Source organism: Myotis yumanensis, unplaced genomic scaffold (genome assembly GCF_028538775.1).
Source record: "Myotis yumanensis isolate MYYU_CA2020_CCGP unplaced genomic scaffold, mMyoYum1.0.hap1 SCAF_23, whole genome shotgun sequence".
Lineage (NCBI taxonomy): Eukaryota > Metazoa > Chordata > Mammalia > Chiroptera > Vespertilionidae > Myotis > Myotis yumanensis.
The window spans coordinates 14067467-14083562 of NW_027223774.1; the positions used below are offsets into that span (position 1 = coordinate 14067467).

At 43.1% G+C, this 16096-nt stretch overlaps 1 protein-coding gene across 1 annotated transcript in view; it reads right to left on the minus strand.

The window, feature by feature from the left end:
• Positions 1–8210, minus strand: part of LOC138999702 (zinc finger protein 283-like) — a 45326-nt gene extending 37116 nt beyond the window's left edge. Inside the window, exons 1-5 of the mRNA XM_070401904.1 lie at positions 8014–8210; positions 6302–6379; positions 5634–5739; positions 2359–2446; positions 59–185 (exon numbers count right to left, since the gene is read on the minus strand). Coding sequence (XP_070258005.1) covers positions 59–185; positions 2359–2446; positions 5634–5665 — 247 coding nt within the window. The 5' untranslated portion in view covers positions 5666–5739; positions 6302–6379; positions 8014–8210. The remainder of the gene's footprint in view (positions 1–58; positions 186–2358; positions 2447–5633; positions 5740–6301; positions 6380–8013) is intronic.
• Positions 8211–16096: the final 7886 nt, after the last annotated feature.

Below are 16096 nucleotides of genomic sequence, written 5' to 3' on the forward strand. Positions count from 1 at the left end.
GAAGAAAGCTGATGTTGCAGCGAGGAGATTCTGGATTATTTCAGGCAGATGACCTTACCCAGTGAAATCAAGTTACTGTAGTTCTCCAACATCACATCCATGTATAAGTCCCTCTGAGCAGGGCTCAGGCACTCCCACTCTTCCTGAGAGAAGTGGATGGCCACATCACTGAAAGTCACCAACCCCTAAAACCAAAAACCCACACGTTACTTATGAAATTAAATAACTTAAAATATTTCCAAGAGGGAAAAAAAAAAGATTGTGAAGGATAAACTGCAAGAAGAGAAAAATATGACAATGAAGGAAGCTTGAAGCTTGTGATACACACAGGTAGGAAAAAGTAAGGAAATTGTGACTAAAGCAGTATGTCTACATGTTCTAGAACAGTGGTTCTCAACCTTCTGGCCCTTTAAATACAGTTCCTCATGTTGAGAGCCAACCATAAAATTATTTTCGTTGCTACTTCATCACTGTAATGTTGCTACTGTTATGAACCGTAATGTAAATATCTGATATGCAGGATGGTCTTAGGCGACCCCTGTGAAAGGGTCGTTCGATCGCCAAAGGGGTCGCGACCCACAGGTTGAGAACCGCTGTTCTAGAAGAATCCTGGTAGAGCAGAAAAAACTTCCAGGATACTGTGAGATAACTCAGTTCTCCAGACCTGTCTGATAATATTTAAAAATCCCAGTTTCTCTTCTATTCAAGAAAAATAGTGGAGGGGAGAAAGGGAGGCTTATGGGTATACATTCACATACCCTGCTATGTGCCTGCCTCATAAATTCTTTATAAATGTGAACTGCTATACCATCTTTTCCCTTTAAGGAATATGGAGATGAACTTTTTCCCAAAAAACACACTCTAAAGTCTCTATTTTAGAAATATGATTTCCATTAAAAATTATCATTAAGCCTCAAGTAAATCATTCTGTTAGATTTCATCAAAAGAATTGTTTCTTATTATGATGAATACATAAAATGGGTTATTGGCTACAATTCAGTTCATCATTTGGATATATGAGATTAATAAATATTATGTTTACATATTTAGGTTAAACAAAATTTCTAAAGATTTTCTTAATTCTTGGAATCATACTTAAAAATCTGGATCATCTTTTCTTTGGGAAATATTTTTTTAAAATGTATTTTTATGGATTTCATAGAGCAAGAGAGAGGGAGAGATAGAAACATCAATGATGACAGAGAATCATCGATCAGCTGTTTTCTGCAAGCCCCCTACTGGGGACTGAGCCCGCAACCCGGGCATGTGCCCTGACCAGGAACCCAATGGTGGCCTCCTGGTTCACAGATTGGCACTCAACCTCTGAGCCACACCTGAGGGGCTTGGATCATCTTGTTATCATTAACCGCCCATCGCTTAACACCTTCCTTATTCCCAAGTTGGAGGATACTGTGCCTAACAGATGTTGCCCAAGACCTGCATGTCCTGGTCAATGACAAAATGGACTTGGATACTGGTGTTCATCAATTAGGGAATCCCTGGAAAGAACCACTCACTCCCCCTCTAATACTGAAAGCCTTGCAAAGCATATGATTGCACATAACTTAGGCTGAGACCAAGAAATCCCAAATCCCACCTGAACCTTCTGAAAAACTCAGGTCTGTGAAAAAGTTCCAAGCGCTCCTGTGTGGTCCACTGGGACCCTCCTCACTAACTCATTATACACACATTTGACAAGGGAATGAGAGATTGTGATAAGGGAAATGGTGCAGGCCTGGGGGCACGAAGGTGGAGGTGATAACAAAGGGCACCACCCGAGACAGCCTGCCGAGGACATGCCACAGGGACACACCAAAGCTCTTCCAGAGGACGTGTCCCCGAAACTGCCTTCTTGGTGGCCGTCCAGCTGTCAAGGGAACAGCATCCTGACTGGCTTCTTTCCTAGCTCCTGCCAATCAGCATCTTAGCAGAAAAGGGAAAACTGTCGTTTCCAAAATGTCTAGTCTTTCATTCTCTCCTTTTCATCCTTCTCTTATATAAATCCCATCTGTGCTTTGATAGATAAAATCCATCTACTATTGGTTTTTCCTTTTATACAAGTAAAAGAGCTATTCTTTGACAGAAGCTCAAGTACTTCCCACAAAAGACTCTATTCTTTACTGTTCCTGACAGAAGGCTGAGCATGCAGGAGATGCTGAATGAGTGTGATGACTGACTGGAAAAGGCACCTCGGGCGGGCGTAGGGAATTTGGTGTCATCCTTCACTGGAATAGGAGGAACTGAGAAGCGGGTTCAGGGATGGGGTTCTGTTAGGTAGAAGGCTTTAGTATAATTAAGGAAAAGATTCGCATAAACTAAAAATCACTGTATTCCAAGTAGAGAGAAATACCAACTTACATCAGTCATGGTTCCGTAATTGCAAGAACTAATTAGTGTTCCATGGGGTTCCTCCATTGGCGAAGCACAGAGTCCAGAAAAGCCAGAGCTGGGGAAGGAAAAGGAAGCTTGAGACCAGGTGTGCTTAACTGATCCCATCATGACTCAAATGAATCCACACCCCACACACCATATGTGGAATCTAAACTCTCACCTAAAATCCCCAGGTCCTTCAGCAGAAAGGTTTCTTTCACAGCCCAATTCTGGGGGTGCTGCTATGACCCTGAGATTGGACCACTCAGTCCTCCCCAGATCAGATCTCCCACCTTCCATTCCCACCTATCAGGGCTGAGAATGGCCCACATGGTCCAAGACTAGAACATTCTTCATGGGCTTAGGACTTTAGAAAATTGGTCAAGACATAGGAGCAGACAGGACATACAAACAATTGCTCAGGTAATTGCCTGTGCCCCAAAATATGACTTAATGCATTCAGAGCATCCATGCAATGGAACACTTTGAAACTATGCTAAGTTGGGGAAAATAATCAAGATCTATTATCAATAGAAAAAAATAGGTTACATGATGTATATAGTATAACTACATTTTTAAATATGTATATATCAATACAGAAAGACTGACAGACAGACATCAATAGATGAAAAACTGTTTGGAAAGTTATATAGCTATCTATGCTAATAAAAGAGTAATATGCTAATTAGACCAGGAGACCTTCTGGATGTCCTTCTGGACAAAGCCATGGTGGTGGGGCCGAGGCAGAGGTGGTTAGGGGCAGTCAGGCCAGGAGGGGAGGGCAGTTGGGGGTGATCAGGCTGGCAGGGGGGCCAGTTGGGGGTGAGCAGGCCGGCAGGGGTGGGCAGTTGGGGGAGAGCAGGCTGGCAGTGGGGGCAGTTGGGGGCAATCAGGCCGATGGGGGGAGGGCAGTTGGGGGCGAACAGGCTGACAGGCAGAGTGGTTAGGGGTGATCAGGCAGGCAGGCAGGTGAGCGGTTAGGAGCCAGCGGTCCTGGATTGTGAGAGGAATGTCCGACTGCCGGTTTAGGCCCGATACCCGAACCGGCAGTCGGACATCCCCTGAGGGGGTCCCGGATTGGAGAGGGTGCAGGCCAGGCTGAGGGACCCCACCTCTGCACAAATTTCATGCACTGGGCCACTAGTATATAATAATGTAGTATGACCATAATGACCTTTTGGTTTAGGTATTCTGCATAATTATTGTAATGATGGCCATGCATTATACTAACTATATGATTTCTTTCCCTAGAAAAAATGGCTGAAATTCCCAAAGAAATCTCAAGGGTATATTGAGAGGTCTTAATCCTGCTACTTTTCATGTCTTCTGATAAATGGGCTTATTTTGTGTCAGAATTTGTCTTTTTAGACATGATACCCTCCAGGAAAATGCTGAATCACCTGATCCTATAGCCTTACTTTGCAACTAATATTAGCAGGATAAAAACTATACAGTATGAAACTCACAGGCTATATTCCATTTGCCTCCACAAAGTTGGTATAACTTAACAGTATTGCTTACAATTACCTTACTATGAGTTCCTAAGATAGGTTATCTGAATTGCATTTTGGCCTTTGTTGCTGACTGCCCTACTTATTCCTAAACATATTTTGTTTTTCTTATCCTAAAGGTAACAACTATGTCTTTTAGTCATTATATTACCGCCCAAGTACTACCATCTTAGGGTCTTACATTTGGGACACATTTTTACCCAAAATTCCAGTTAGAAATGTATCCTTAAATAGCTAGGGAAATAACCAGATATATACATAAGAATATTCAACCAAAAATCATTTATGATAACCAAGAATTAGAAACTATGTAATACTGGGCAAAAGGCTTAATAAATTATGGCCCATTCTACCTTCACGGTTGTGAAGGTAATGGGCCACATTCATTGATGAAGAAAGACATACATAGTCAATTTCTTAGTGAGGCAAGCAGGTTTTTTAAAAGATACATAAGGTGTGAAGTGTATGTGAAATTAAGATAAAGACTCTGATGTCAAACTTGAACTTGATGGTTACCAATTTCTCCACACCTCTGTTGAGAAATTCAATAAAAGAGGGGTAAAAAGTGTCTACCACGGATGGTTGCATTGAAGATTAAATAAGAAAGACCACATAAAATGGTGTATGATCATTGCTTAATATAAGTTTTAGCCATTATTAGTGAAAATGAAAAAGATTACTTATCCCGTATTACATTGTAATAATGTGAGAAAGTTAATGCAAGAAAGTTAATACCATTCTTGTAATTTTTCTCATGATAAAATCTGTGCTTCTCAGGCCTGCTTTCTTACATTCCTAAATCACACAGCCCAGCCCTAAGCCTGTTATTCTTCCTAAATAAGAAGATGAGCAAAGCAGGCTCTTAAAAAGATACAAAAAAAAATATTCCCTCCTTCCAGAAGGTGCAGATGAAGAGACAAATTAGGTACTGCAAAGCTAGCTCAGAAAATATAACCCAATGAGGTGTCAACCTGGGAACATTAACCGGAGGCTCAATCGGGTTGTTCTGTGCAAATTGGTGGCTTATTTGAATATTTAAAACTATAACCTCCTTATTTTACCTCCTGGTATTAATATCTGTCCTGGAAATATTTGTAAAGTAGATTTTTGTAAGACATTAGAGATTATTGCTATTCTCTGTGGAAGTAACCTTTAAATTCATCTTCATTGCTCTGGTAATCAATTTCTAAATAGCATTTCTATACTATTCCTAAAAGCTATAAATACTTGAAAATTTTCAAATAAGGAAAGAATCACTGGCACTTCCCTCCTCTTTCTACAAACTCAAGATGAAATAAAGATGAAAATAAAAGCCATGTCTGGCGGTTATTTAATGGCTAAAATGTATTTTAAGCAATTATTGTACACCATTTTATATGATTTTTCTTACTTAATCTTCAGTGCAACCACCTGTTACACTTCTTACCCCTCTTTTATTCCATTTCCAACTAAAAGCTAGAGAGTCTTCAAATCAATTATATCACCATAATGTGACTTTATTCTGCAGAAACAAAACCAGACACACAGGCTTGTAGGAAAACAAACTAGCAAAACACACACACTGGAATACTAAGAATGAGTAGGAGGATATAACTTTTACCTCATTCTCTATATGTTTCCTGGATTAAGAAATTGTTTTGTCACAAACCTGTATTAATTCCATAATCAAATGTAAAATATTGCAGTCATTAAGAAAACTAAACAAAAAGCCCAACAGTGAAAATCAGTGGGCCTGAAACAAATTACACCTACCAGCTCTTGAACATCCCGGGGCTGTAGCTCATCACTACAATGAGACACTTTCACTGTCAAGATTCTCCGGTCAATGAACACGAATTATGTAAGTCACCTTCAAAGTCTGAGGAAGAAAATATATACACATAAGCAGAAACACAACAAAAACATACGTGTTTGGTACAAAGTAGATGCTGGACAAGTGTGGCTACACCTAACTTCTTCACTGAATGAATGATGAAAACATTTTGGATACGATCCTTGAAAAACGTCATTCAAAATCCTGTCTTTTCTAATGGAATTCACATAGCGCTCCTAATATTCGTGAGTACTTTTGTTCATAGCTATAACTTCTGCTTAATATTATCATTTACATTTTTTCTTCTTTTGATTCTTTATAAACATAATTTTTATTAGATGAATATTATTATACCACAGGAAATACTGAAATTTACCTGTTTCCGTTATCACTGGACACTAATTTTCTACAAGTTCTTTCCTAGCTCTTATGCCTTTTTATTCCAGGCCAATGGAGCTAGATACTTTTTAACTTCATTAAGTTATAGACATTGTGCCCACTTTAAAAATTTACAAATATTTGCCAAAATTATGTCTCAATTTCAACCTGTTTGTGGTCATCTGGAATAAGACCTGCGGTAAAGACCTCTTTCCTTCAATTACCTTACCATTTGAGCATCTGGTCACATTTTTAAACTTGCAAGAATCCACCACAACCATCTTCATATTTCTCTTCATATGTTGATCTATAAGGAGTTGATTGGGAAAGATCCAGAATCACCACATAACAGCAGCTCTTCATATTTACCAAGCCGGTATCACCGGGCAGGCACTGTTCTAAGGTGCTTGACACATATTAGCTCACCTCACATCATTACAACCCCATAAGGTAGGTATTTTTTTGTCCTGATTTTGTCGATGTGGCACATAGAGCCAGAATCATTTGTCTAAGCTCACGCAGCTAGAACAGCAGAGCCACCATGTGAATCCAGGTGCTCTAGAGCCAGAGCCTTACTCTTAACCACACACAGTACTGCCTGCCTCTCACAGCTACACAAAGTTGGACCTGAGCCCTAACCGGTTTGGCTCAGTGGATAGAGCATCGGCCTGCAGACTGAAGGGTCCCAGGCTCGATTCCGGTCAAGGGCATGTACCTTGGGTTGCAGACACATCCCCAGTAGGGGTTGTGCAGGAGGCAGCTGATTGATGTTTCTCTCTCATCGATGTTTCTAACTGTCTATCCCTCTCCCTTCCTCTCTGTAAAAAATCAATAAAATATATATTAAAAAAGAAAAGTTGGACCTGAACAATTTATGCTTAGCAATGTTACAGATTTCTACTAAAAGATTATCTGAAAGTCTCTTCTCTTGTTGGTGCACACTGCAAAGCCCTATGCTCAAAGCTCAAAGCACATCACTGCTCCTAAAGGCATCACAACATGGAAATTTTTTTAAAATATATTTTTGTTGATTTCAGAGAGGAAGGGAAAGGAAGAGAGAGATAGAAATATCGATGATGAGAGAGAAACATTGATAGGCTGCCTCCTGTACAACCCCTGCTTGGATCAAGCCCGCAACCTGGGCATGTGCCTGACAGGGATTCGAACTATGACCTCCTGGTTCATAGGTCAGTCCTCAACCACTGAGCCACAGTGGCCGGGCACAAACATTGGAATTTATTAACTGAAACTAACAATTCCCTCTTCCCTTGCCTTGAGCTTTGAAAATCACGACTGTGGAAAAGATAAAAAATAGTTTATCGACCTGAATACTAACCTCTCCAAGTAATCATAAGCTAAAATAAAGCTCTAACAGTTATCTCCACGAGGTATATTTCTTTTTTGTTTGTTCCTTTGTTATTTTGTTAATCCTCACCCGAGGATACTTTCCCATTGATTTTTGGAGAGAGTGGAAGGGAGAGAGAGAGAGACAGAGAGAGAAAAACATCAATGTGAGAGAGACACATTAATTGGTTGCCTCTCACACGTGCCCCAATAGGGCTGGGGATCAAGTCTGCAGCCGAGGTACGAGCCGTTGACTGGAATCGAACCTGGGACCCTTCAGTCTGAGGGCCCACACTGTCCACTAAGCAAAACCAGCTAGGGCTCCACGAGGTGTATTTCAATGCCATCAGAACACTTAGAAAGGGAGAATGCACTGAAGGATTTGAACAATTCACCATGTGAACAGATGGCCATTAGCTGAAGAAAAGGACAATATGGGACCACTGGGAAGGGGGGTGCACCAGCGTGGTGGGTCCCTCGCCAGAAAGACCCATGAGAGACCCTACTAGTCAAGATATTTCAGGCCAAGGAAAGCAAATATTCTCATGATCTAAAAGCAAAAGTAATTGTATGACTATAAAAGAAACACAAACCCACCTGAACTTCAATTCCCAGATATCCAACTATTCTTTCCTCCTCCTCAGGGTCCTTCTTAGAAACCTGACAGCAGTGGGAGGGAAGAGGAATCATTTGACACCAGCATTTCTTGGAGCAGACAGAGTTCAATTAAAAATGGAAAACAGAACCAAAACAGCCCCTAGGACCACATCTGCTTTCATCCACATATAAGCAAGTTGAATTTAAAGGGAGGCTGGACTCTATCTGAGTTGACAGCATTCTTGGGAACTGAGGCTCGGAAGCATGTAGCTGGCCCCCAAGGAGCAACGAGGGGTGCCTCCTCTAGGAACCCTACCTGGGACACCCCTCCCCTCATGTCTTCCTGGGAGCCTGTCACGAGGACACCTCCAGATGTAAAAAGTACTCATCCCAAGTCTACTTCCTGCTTGACACGTTCAGGCTGGGGCTTAGTGCAGGGCTTCTTTTCTTGGGGTCATTTAACTTTTCAGGACCTGAGAGTTTAGATCAGCCGTGGGCAAACTACGGCCCGCGGGCCAGATCCGGCCCGTTTGAAATGAATAAAACTAAAAAAAAAAAGACCGTACCCTTTTACGTAATGATGTTTACTTTGAATTTATATTAGTTCACACAAACACTCCATCCATGCTTTTGTTCCGGCCCTCCGGTCCAGTTTAAGAACCCATTGTGGCCCTTGAGTCAAAAAGTTTGCTCACCCCTGGTCTAGACCAAGCATGTCAAACTCAGGGCCCGCGGACTGCATGCAGCCCGCAATGAATATTTTTGTGGCCCAGCCAATGTAACAGTAAGAAATGTTTTAATAAAAATTTCATAACTTAATTTTTACAATATCCTGTCATATATAATCCTATATAATAAAGAGGTAATATGAAAATTAACGCCCACACGCCCTCACAAGATGGCTGCCTACGACCAGGCTGGCAGGGGGGTTAGTGAGGGACGACCAAATGACTGAACAGCAGGCTGCGTGGGGTGACCAGGCCGGCGGGGGGGGGCAGTTGGAGGCGACCAGGCTGGCAGAGGGGGGGCAGTTGGGGGCAACCAGGCCAGTGGGGGGGGGGCAGTTGGGGGCAACCAGGCCAGTGGGGGGGGGGGCAGTTAGGGGCAACCAGGCCGGCAGGGGGGGCAGTTAGGGGCGATTAGGCTGGCAGTGGGGGGCAGTGAGGGGCAACTAGGCCAGTAGGGGGGGCAGTTGGAGGCAACCAGGCCGGCGGGGGGGAGGGGCAGTTAGGGATGACCAGACCAGCAGAGGGGGGCAGTTGGGGGCAACCAGGCCAGCAGGGGGGCGCAGTTAGGGGCGATTAGGCTGGCAATGGGGCCAGTGAGGGGCAACTAGGCCAGTAGGGGGGGCAGTTGGGGGCAACCTGGCCGGCAGCGGGGGGCTGTTAGGTGTGATCAAGGCAGCACTCAGAGGCAGTGAGGGGCGATCAGGCCGGTGGGGGGTGGGGAGGGCAGTTAGGGGTGACCAGGCAGGCAGGCAGGTGAGCGATTAGGAGCCAGTGGTCCAGGATTGTGAGTGGGATGTCCGACTACTGGTTTAGGCCCATTCCCTGGGATCAGGCTAAACTGGCAGTCGGACATCCCCTGAGGGGTCCCGGATTGGAGAGGGTGCAGACTGGACCGAGGGTACCCCACCCCCTGCACAAATTTTGTGCGCCGGGCCTCTAATAACAAATCACAGCATTCACTAACAACTGATTACTACAATCGTGTTGCATTCGTTCCCCTTACGCGCCTTACACGCAGGCGCACCATTTCTCTCCACCAACCCTAGCTGTGAACATTTTAGCAGCCGATGGCCACGTCATTCGTCTTATACTGACTTGTCTGGTGTGCGCAACAGAAAATATTTTGCTTTCAAAGAACAAGAAAAATAGGTTTATTCGCTTAATTTGTGCAGTGATTTGGTGTCTGGTAAGTGAGTGTTCAAGAAAAAATATTAATTTTTATTAAGATGTTCTATTATTTTATGTTAACGATGACTCATTTATTTCAGCCCTTTATAGTCAGCACGTCTCTATCGAAATAAACCTACGTTCTGTGAACATTGGAGCTTTTGCTTTTTGCGGCCCACACAAACTTACACCTTATTTGGCCCGTGTAGCCTTGGAGTTTGCCATGCTTGACTCCGGAGGGAACTGAGAGCACACAGCCAAAGCGAACCGCACCTCCAAATAAAGGCCCGCTCCCCATCACCCTGTTACCCAGACAGGCCCCGCCCTGTATCGCCGCCTGTCCCGCGCCGTCCTTCTCACCCGGGCTTGCGGCTCCCGACACAACTCGCCCGGTGCCCGAGGGGCCGCCTCACCTCAACCGCCTCCCGGCGTCACCCAACCGTCGCTGCCCGTTCCAGTCCCGCTTCCGTGAAGTCCGCTGAGCCCCCCCACCCTCGGCCGGCGCTGACTACTGTCTGGCACGCGACCAACTCGCCGCGCGGAGGCCAAGAACTCGGGGACAACGGAAAGGAACCCAGAAACCGAGGCTAGTTTGGGCCCAGAAGCTTATGGGAACCCAGTTGTCCCAAACGCTTTGCACCGGCACGCTGGACTCTTCCTGAACAGGCCTGTGCCCGGAGACTTCTGGGAAATGTAGTCCACAGCTGGCGAAGTCCCGGAAACGGGGTCCTCCAGAAGGCTCCCAGGATGCAACTCGGCGCAGCTGTCAGGGGCGCTTTTTCGGACGCCCACTTGGAGAGCTAGCCTTTGCCGTAGGGGAGCCGTCCCGGCTTGGGCGAGCCTGGCGGCTCTGGTGTCTTTAGTGTAGCCGAGAGTGAATTAAAAGGTTCTCAGCGAAGGCAAAAATGGGAGTTAGGATGGCCAGGGACTTAGCCTTCGGTGCACGGGGCATCCCAGGTAAAGCGGGCCACGAGCTTACTTGGGTACCAGAGACTGGAGCAGGGTGTGGTATTGAACGGATGGCTCGTCTTGTTGGTTCTGGGTGAATTTGTGGGTCCAACTCGTTGTCTGGGACCCTGCGTGGAGTTATTTATACTCATGGTACAGTTTCTGCCATTGTGAATCTGTATTTCCTTAGGGGTAAGACAGTTTTTGTTAGCGATTTATGCCACTGTTGGAAAGCAGCTGTAAGTGGTCGTGAACGGATGTTGTGACCATGGGGGTTTATGCGAAGTTCTCCGTAGGACTGACAGGGATGTGAGGAGGTCTGTCACATTGTGTGGTCCTATTAATATCAGTAACTGGAGATGAGTAATATTTGTAAGATTTATTTTATTTTATTTCTTTTGTGTGCATACCATGGTGATTATGAAAGTGGATCGCTGTCCAACTGGGATTGAGAAACAGTACAGTGTTGTCTAACTTGATATGTGTTAGTTTATCTGACTACCAGTGACTGTATATGCCTGGGAAATTGTCACTGCGTTTTGATAATAATAAGTGGTAATAATCCACAGTTTCTTTTTTAAAAAAAATATATTTTATTGATTTTTTACAGAGAGGAAGGGAGAGAGATAGAGAGTTAGAAACATCGACGAGAGAGAAACATCGATCAGCTGCCTCCTGCACATCTCCCACTGGGGACGTGCCCACAACCCAGGCACATGCCCTTGACCGGAATCGAACCCGGGACCGTTCAGTCCGCAGGCTGACGCTCTATCCACTGAGCCAAACCGGTTTCGGCGACCCACAGTTTTCTTTACCAACAAAATAGTGTTATTACGTCTTCTTGGAGAATCAAATTTAAGATGCATAAAAAGATTTACAATTTATCTGCCAAAAATTTAGATATTTTATAATGAATCAAAGATGTTTTATGGGGAAGAATGCAAATCAGCATAACTTTTAAACGGGTTTTTCTGTTTGTTTTGTTAATCCTCACCAGAGGATATTTTTTCCATTGATTCTTAGAGAGAATGGAAGGGAGGAGGAAATACCGAGAAACACTGATGGCTGTGTCCTTGGCCGGAATCAAAACCAGGACCCTTTAGTCTGCGGGGTGATGCTCATTGAGCCAAACCGACTAGGACTCAGCATAACTTTTAAAAAGAAAAAAAAAAGGGAAGTGGGAGCGGCTGGGGAGAGGTCAATGGTGGGGGGGGGGGGGGGAAGGAGACCTATGTAATACTTTAAACAAAAAGGAATTTAAATTTAAAAAAAAGAAAGAAAGAAAAAGAGCCTAGCCAGTTTGGCTCAGTGGCTAGAGTGTTGGCCTGCGGACTAAAGGGTCCCAGGTTCCATTCCCATCAAGGGCACATACCCAGTAGGGGGTGTGCAGGAGGCAGCCGATAAATGATTTTTTCTCATCATTGCTTCTCTCTCTCTCCCTTCCTCTCTGAAATCAATAAAAATATATTTTAAAAAGAAATCCAGCCTGAGATAGGCTCCCACTCTTCTGTGATGTTAAGGGGACTAGTGCAGATAACTTGGAAAGCCCCTAGATTCAGTTCCCACATGTAGAGGCAGGTAGATTAGATCAGATCCCAGAATTAGGGAATCAGATGTCCTAGTTACAGGTTAGGCAAGGCAAGGAGCGTGTTTGAGATGACGTAATCAGTCTATTGGAAAACTACTTGTCTTATTTCCAAAAGTGATCATTGCATTTTTTATATTCTAAATATACAAACCAAGCTTCCATTTCTTAGGTGGGATCTGAATTCTTTGTTGCAGTTGGTAGTTTTGAAACTAAAATCTGTAGTTTTTTTTAACTATTTTTCTGACCTGAAATGGCAGATGAAAATAGAGAATGGTTCGTGGATGCAGTATTAGGGAAGAAGATAAAATTCCTTTTCTCTTCTATTACAATTTCAGAAGAAAGTCCTAAATGTTTGTGGGGGGTAAATGGGATATTTTTTTCTGACCTTTTTTGTTTCTCCTCCAGAAGTCTCTAGCTTCACCCCAACTGAGCTAAACTTCATTAAAACACTTTGTCATCAAATTCAATGACATTGCTTTCACTTAACATCATTACAGTAACAAAGAAATCTGGAAATGAAACATGCTCATCAAAGGTAGGGTAGATAAATAGTGTGGCGTACCTATATAGTGGAATAACACACAGCAGTGAAAATTACTGAATCTAGCAAATATGATGAGCAAAGAGTCATAGAAATATACATGCAGTATGATTCCATTCATAAATTTTAAAGATGCAAAATGATATTTTGTGTAGAAGTGTTACATAATGAAAAGCAAAGGTATGGTAAATAAAACTCAGAAATGTGGTTATCTTCGGGAAGGAGGAAAGATGGAGAGATGAGTTTGCAAAAGGATTTAAAATTAATTCATGTATTTACACAATTGTGTACTTTTAAAATATATTTCTTATTAGTTATAAATATTTATGGTGAAATTTAAATTTTTAAAAATAGGGATCGAAGCCAACTGTATATATATAATTCTATGAACGTGGAGAAAGATGTGGGATGTGTATACCAGATTTTTAACATTCTTCTACCCAAGGGGAGTGTTGGAGCTTGTGAATGTATGTACAGAGGGGAAACTAATAAATAAACAATGTTAAAGTCTTTTAAAAGTGTGAAATACATCTGTTATTTACATGCATATGTATTAGAAGATGAAGGGTCGAGGGTTCGATTTCCAGTCGGAATGTGTGGGGGAAATGGCCAATTGGTGTCTCTTTACCATTGATGTTTCTCTCTGTCTCTCTCCCTCCCTTCCTCCCTTCCACTCTCTTTAAAAATCAATGGGAAATTTTTAAAATAATCCAGTAGCTTTCAAATTTCTGGTGTCTCATAAGAGTTATTTTTCTACAGTTTGTTCAAATCAGAATTAAAATAAGGTCCACACATTGTAATTGGTAGATTTGACACTTAAGTCTATTTCAATTTATAGGTTCTCACTCCATCTCTTCATTTCTAAACAATTATTTGATGAAGAAATTACATTGTTTCCCTAGTAGAATTTCTCACAATCTGGATTTTGCTGATGATATTCTGACATAATTTAATATACCTGTCTTCTTATATTTCCTATAAATTGGTAGTTGAGTATAGAGATCTTACCTAGATTGAGGTTCAATATTTTTGGCAAGACCACTTTCTGGATGGTGTTATGTTATTCCACTAAGAAACACACAAAGGGAGAGAGACCAAGATGGCGGCATAGGTAAACACAGGAGATTGCTGCCGCAAACAACCACTTCAAAAATACAACTAAAAGACAGAACGGACATCACCCAGAACCACAGGAAGGCTGGCTGAGGAGAGACTCTTCAACTAGAAGGAAAGACAACAGCATACCGAGGCTCAGAGGAGGCGCAGTGTGGAAAATATAAAGGTGCAGTGATGCGCACGCAAAGCGGGCTGGTGGCTGAGGGCACGGTTGTCGTTTTCAATCAGGAGGGAGTCTCAGACTCTGAGCTCCAGATCCAGGCGAGTCTCTAGGGACTCAGACTCAAACGGGAGAAGCCGGATTGTCTGGCATCAGTTGGAATGTGAGGGCAGCTTTTCTCTCCGAGGTTTGCAGCCGTGGCTGGGGTTCTGAGAAGCAGAGCCTCTGGGAACGGGACTGAGAGCAGCCATAACTGCTCCCTCCACCCGCCCTGTTGATCCCGCCCCGCCCAAGCCCTGCGCAGAGCCATTTGCTGGATCGCCTCAGGGAAAGGCTAGATTAGCACCTCTCCAGAGGACAGAAGTTTTCCCACTGCAGACACAGCTGATTCTCACAGCCAGTCGGCCTGGTGGTCAAATCCCTCTAGTATTAACTACAACAATCAAGGCTCAACTAGAACAAGACTGCGCACAAAGACCACAAGGGGGTGCACCCAAAAAGCATAAAAAATGCAGAGACAAAAAGACATGACAGAAATGGAGGATATAGAGCTAAAAAACGCAATTTTGAGGGCTTGCAATAATGTGCTAGAAGCTGCCAATAAACTTTATGAGAGCCTCACGAAAACTAATGAGACCCTCGATGCTATGATAACCAACTAGAAATTAAGCATACACGGACTGAAATAAAGAATATTATACAGACACCCAACAGCAGACCAGAGGAGCGCAAGAGTCAAGTCAAAGATTTGAAATGCGAAGAAGCAAAAAACACCCAACCGGAAAAGCAAAATGAAAAAAGAATCCGAAAATACGAAGATAGTGTAAGGAGCCTCTGGGACAGCTTCAAGCGTACAAATATCAGAATTATAGGAGTGCCAGAAGATGAGAGACAGCAAGATATTGAAAACCTATTTGAAGAAATAATGGCAGAAAACTTACCCCACCTGGTGAAAGAAATGGACTTACAGGTCCAGGAAGGGCAGAGAACCCCAAACAAAAGGAATCCAAAGAGGACCACACCAAGACACATCATCATTAAAATGCCAAGAGCAAAAGACATAGAGAGAATCTTAAAAGCAGCAAGAGAAAGAGACGCAATTACCTACAAGGGAATACCCATACGACTGTCAGCTGATTTCTCAACAGAAACTTTCCAGGCCAGAAGGGAATGGCAAGAAATATTCAAAGTGATGATTACCAAGAACCTACAACCAAGATTACTTTATCCAGCAAAGCTATCATTCAGAATTGAAGGTCAGATAAAGAGCTTCACAGATAAGGAAAAGCTAAAGGAGTTCATCATCACTAAACCAGTATTATACGAAATGCTGAAAGGTTTCCTTTAAGAAGAGGAAGAAGAAAAAGGTAAAGATACAAATTGTGAACAACAAACATGCATCTATCAACAAGTGAATCTAAGAATCAAGTGAATAAATAATCTGATGTACAGAATGAACTGGTGATTATAATGAATCAGGGACATAGAAAGGGAATGGACTGACTTTTCTTGGGGGGGAAAGGGGAGTGGGAGATGCGGGAAGAGACTGGACAAAAATCGTGCACCTATGGATGAGGACAGTGGGTGGGGAGTGAGGGCGGAGGGTGGGGCGGGAACTGGGAGGAGGGGAGTTATAGGGGGGGGGGGAGAGGAACAAATGTCTGAACAATAAAGATTTAATAAAAAAAATAAAAATAAAAGAAACACACAAAGACTGGTTGTCTCTCTTTTTGTGAGATTCCTGGTTGTTGTTGATCAATTCCCACATCTATTGATTCATTAGGAGTTGACAGGTGATATTACATTTCCTTCATTTCTCCCACATTTACGAGTCT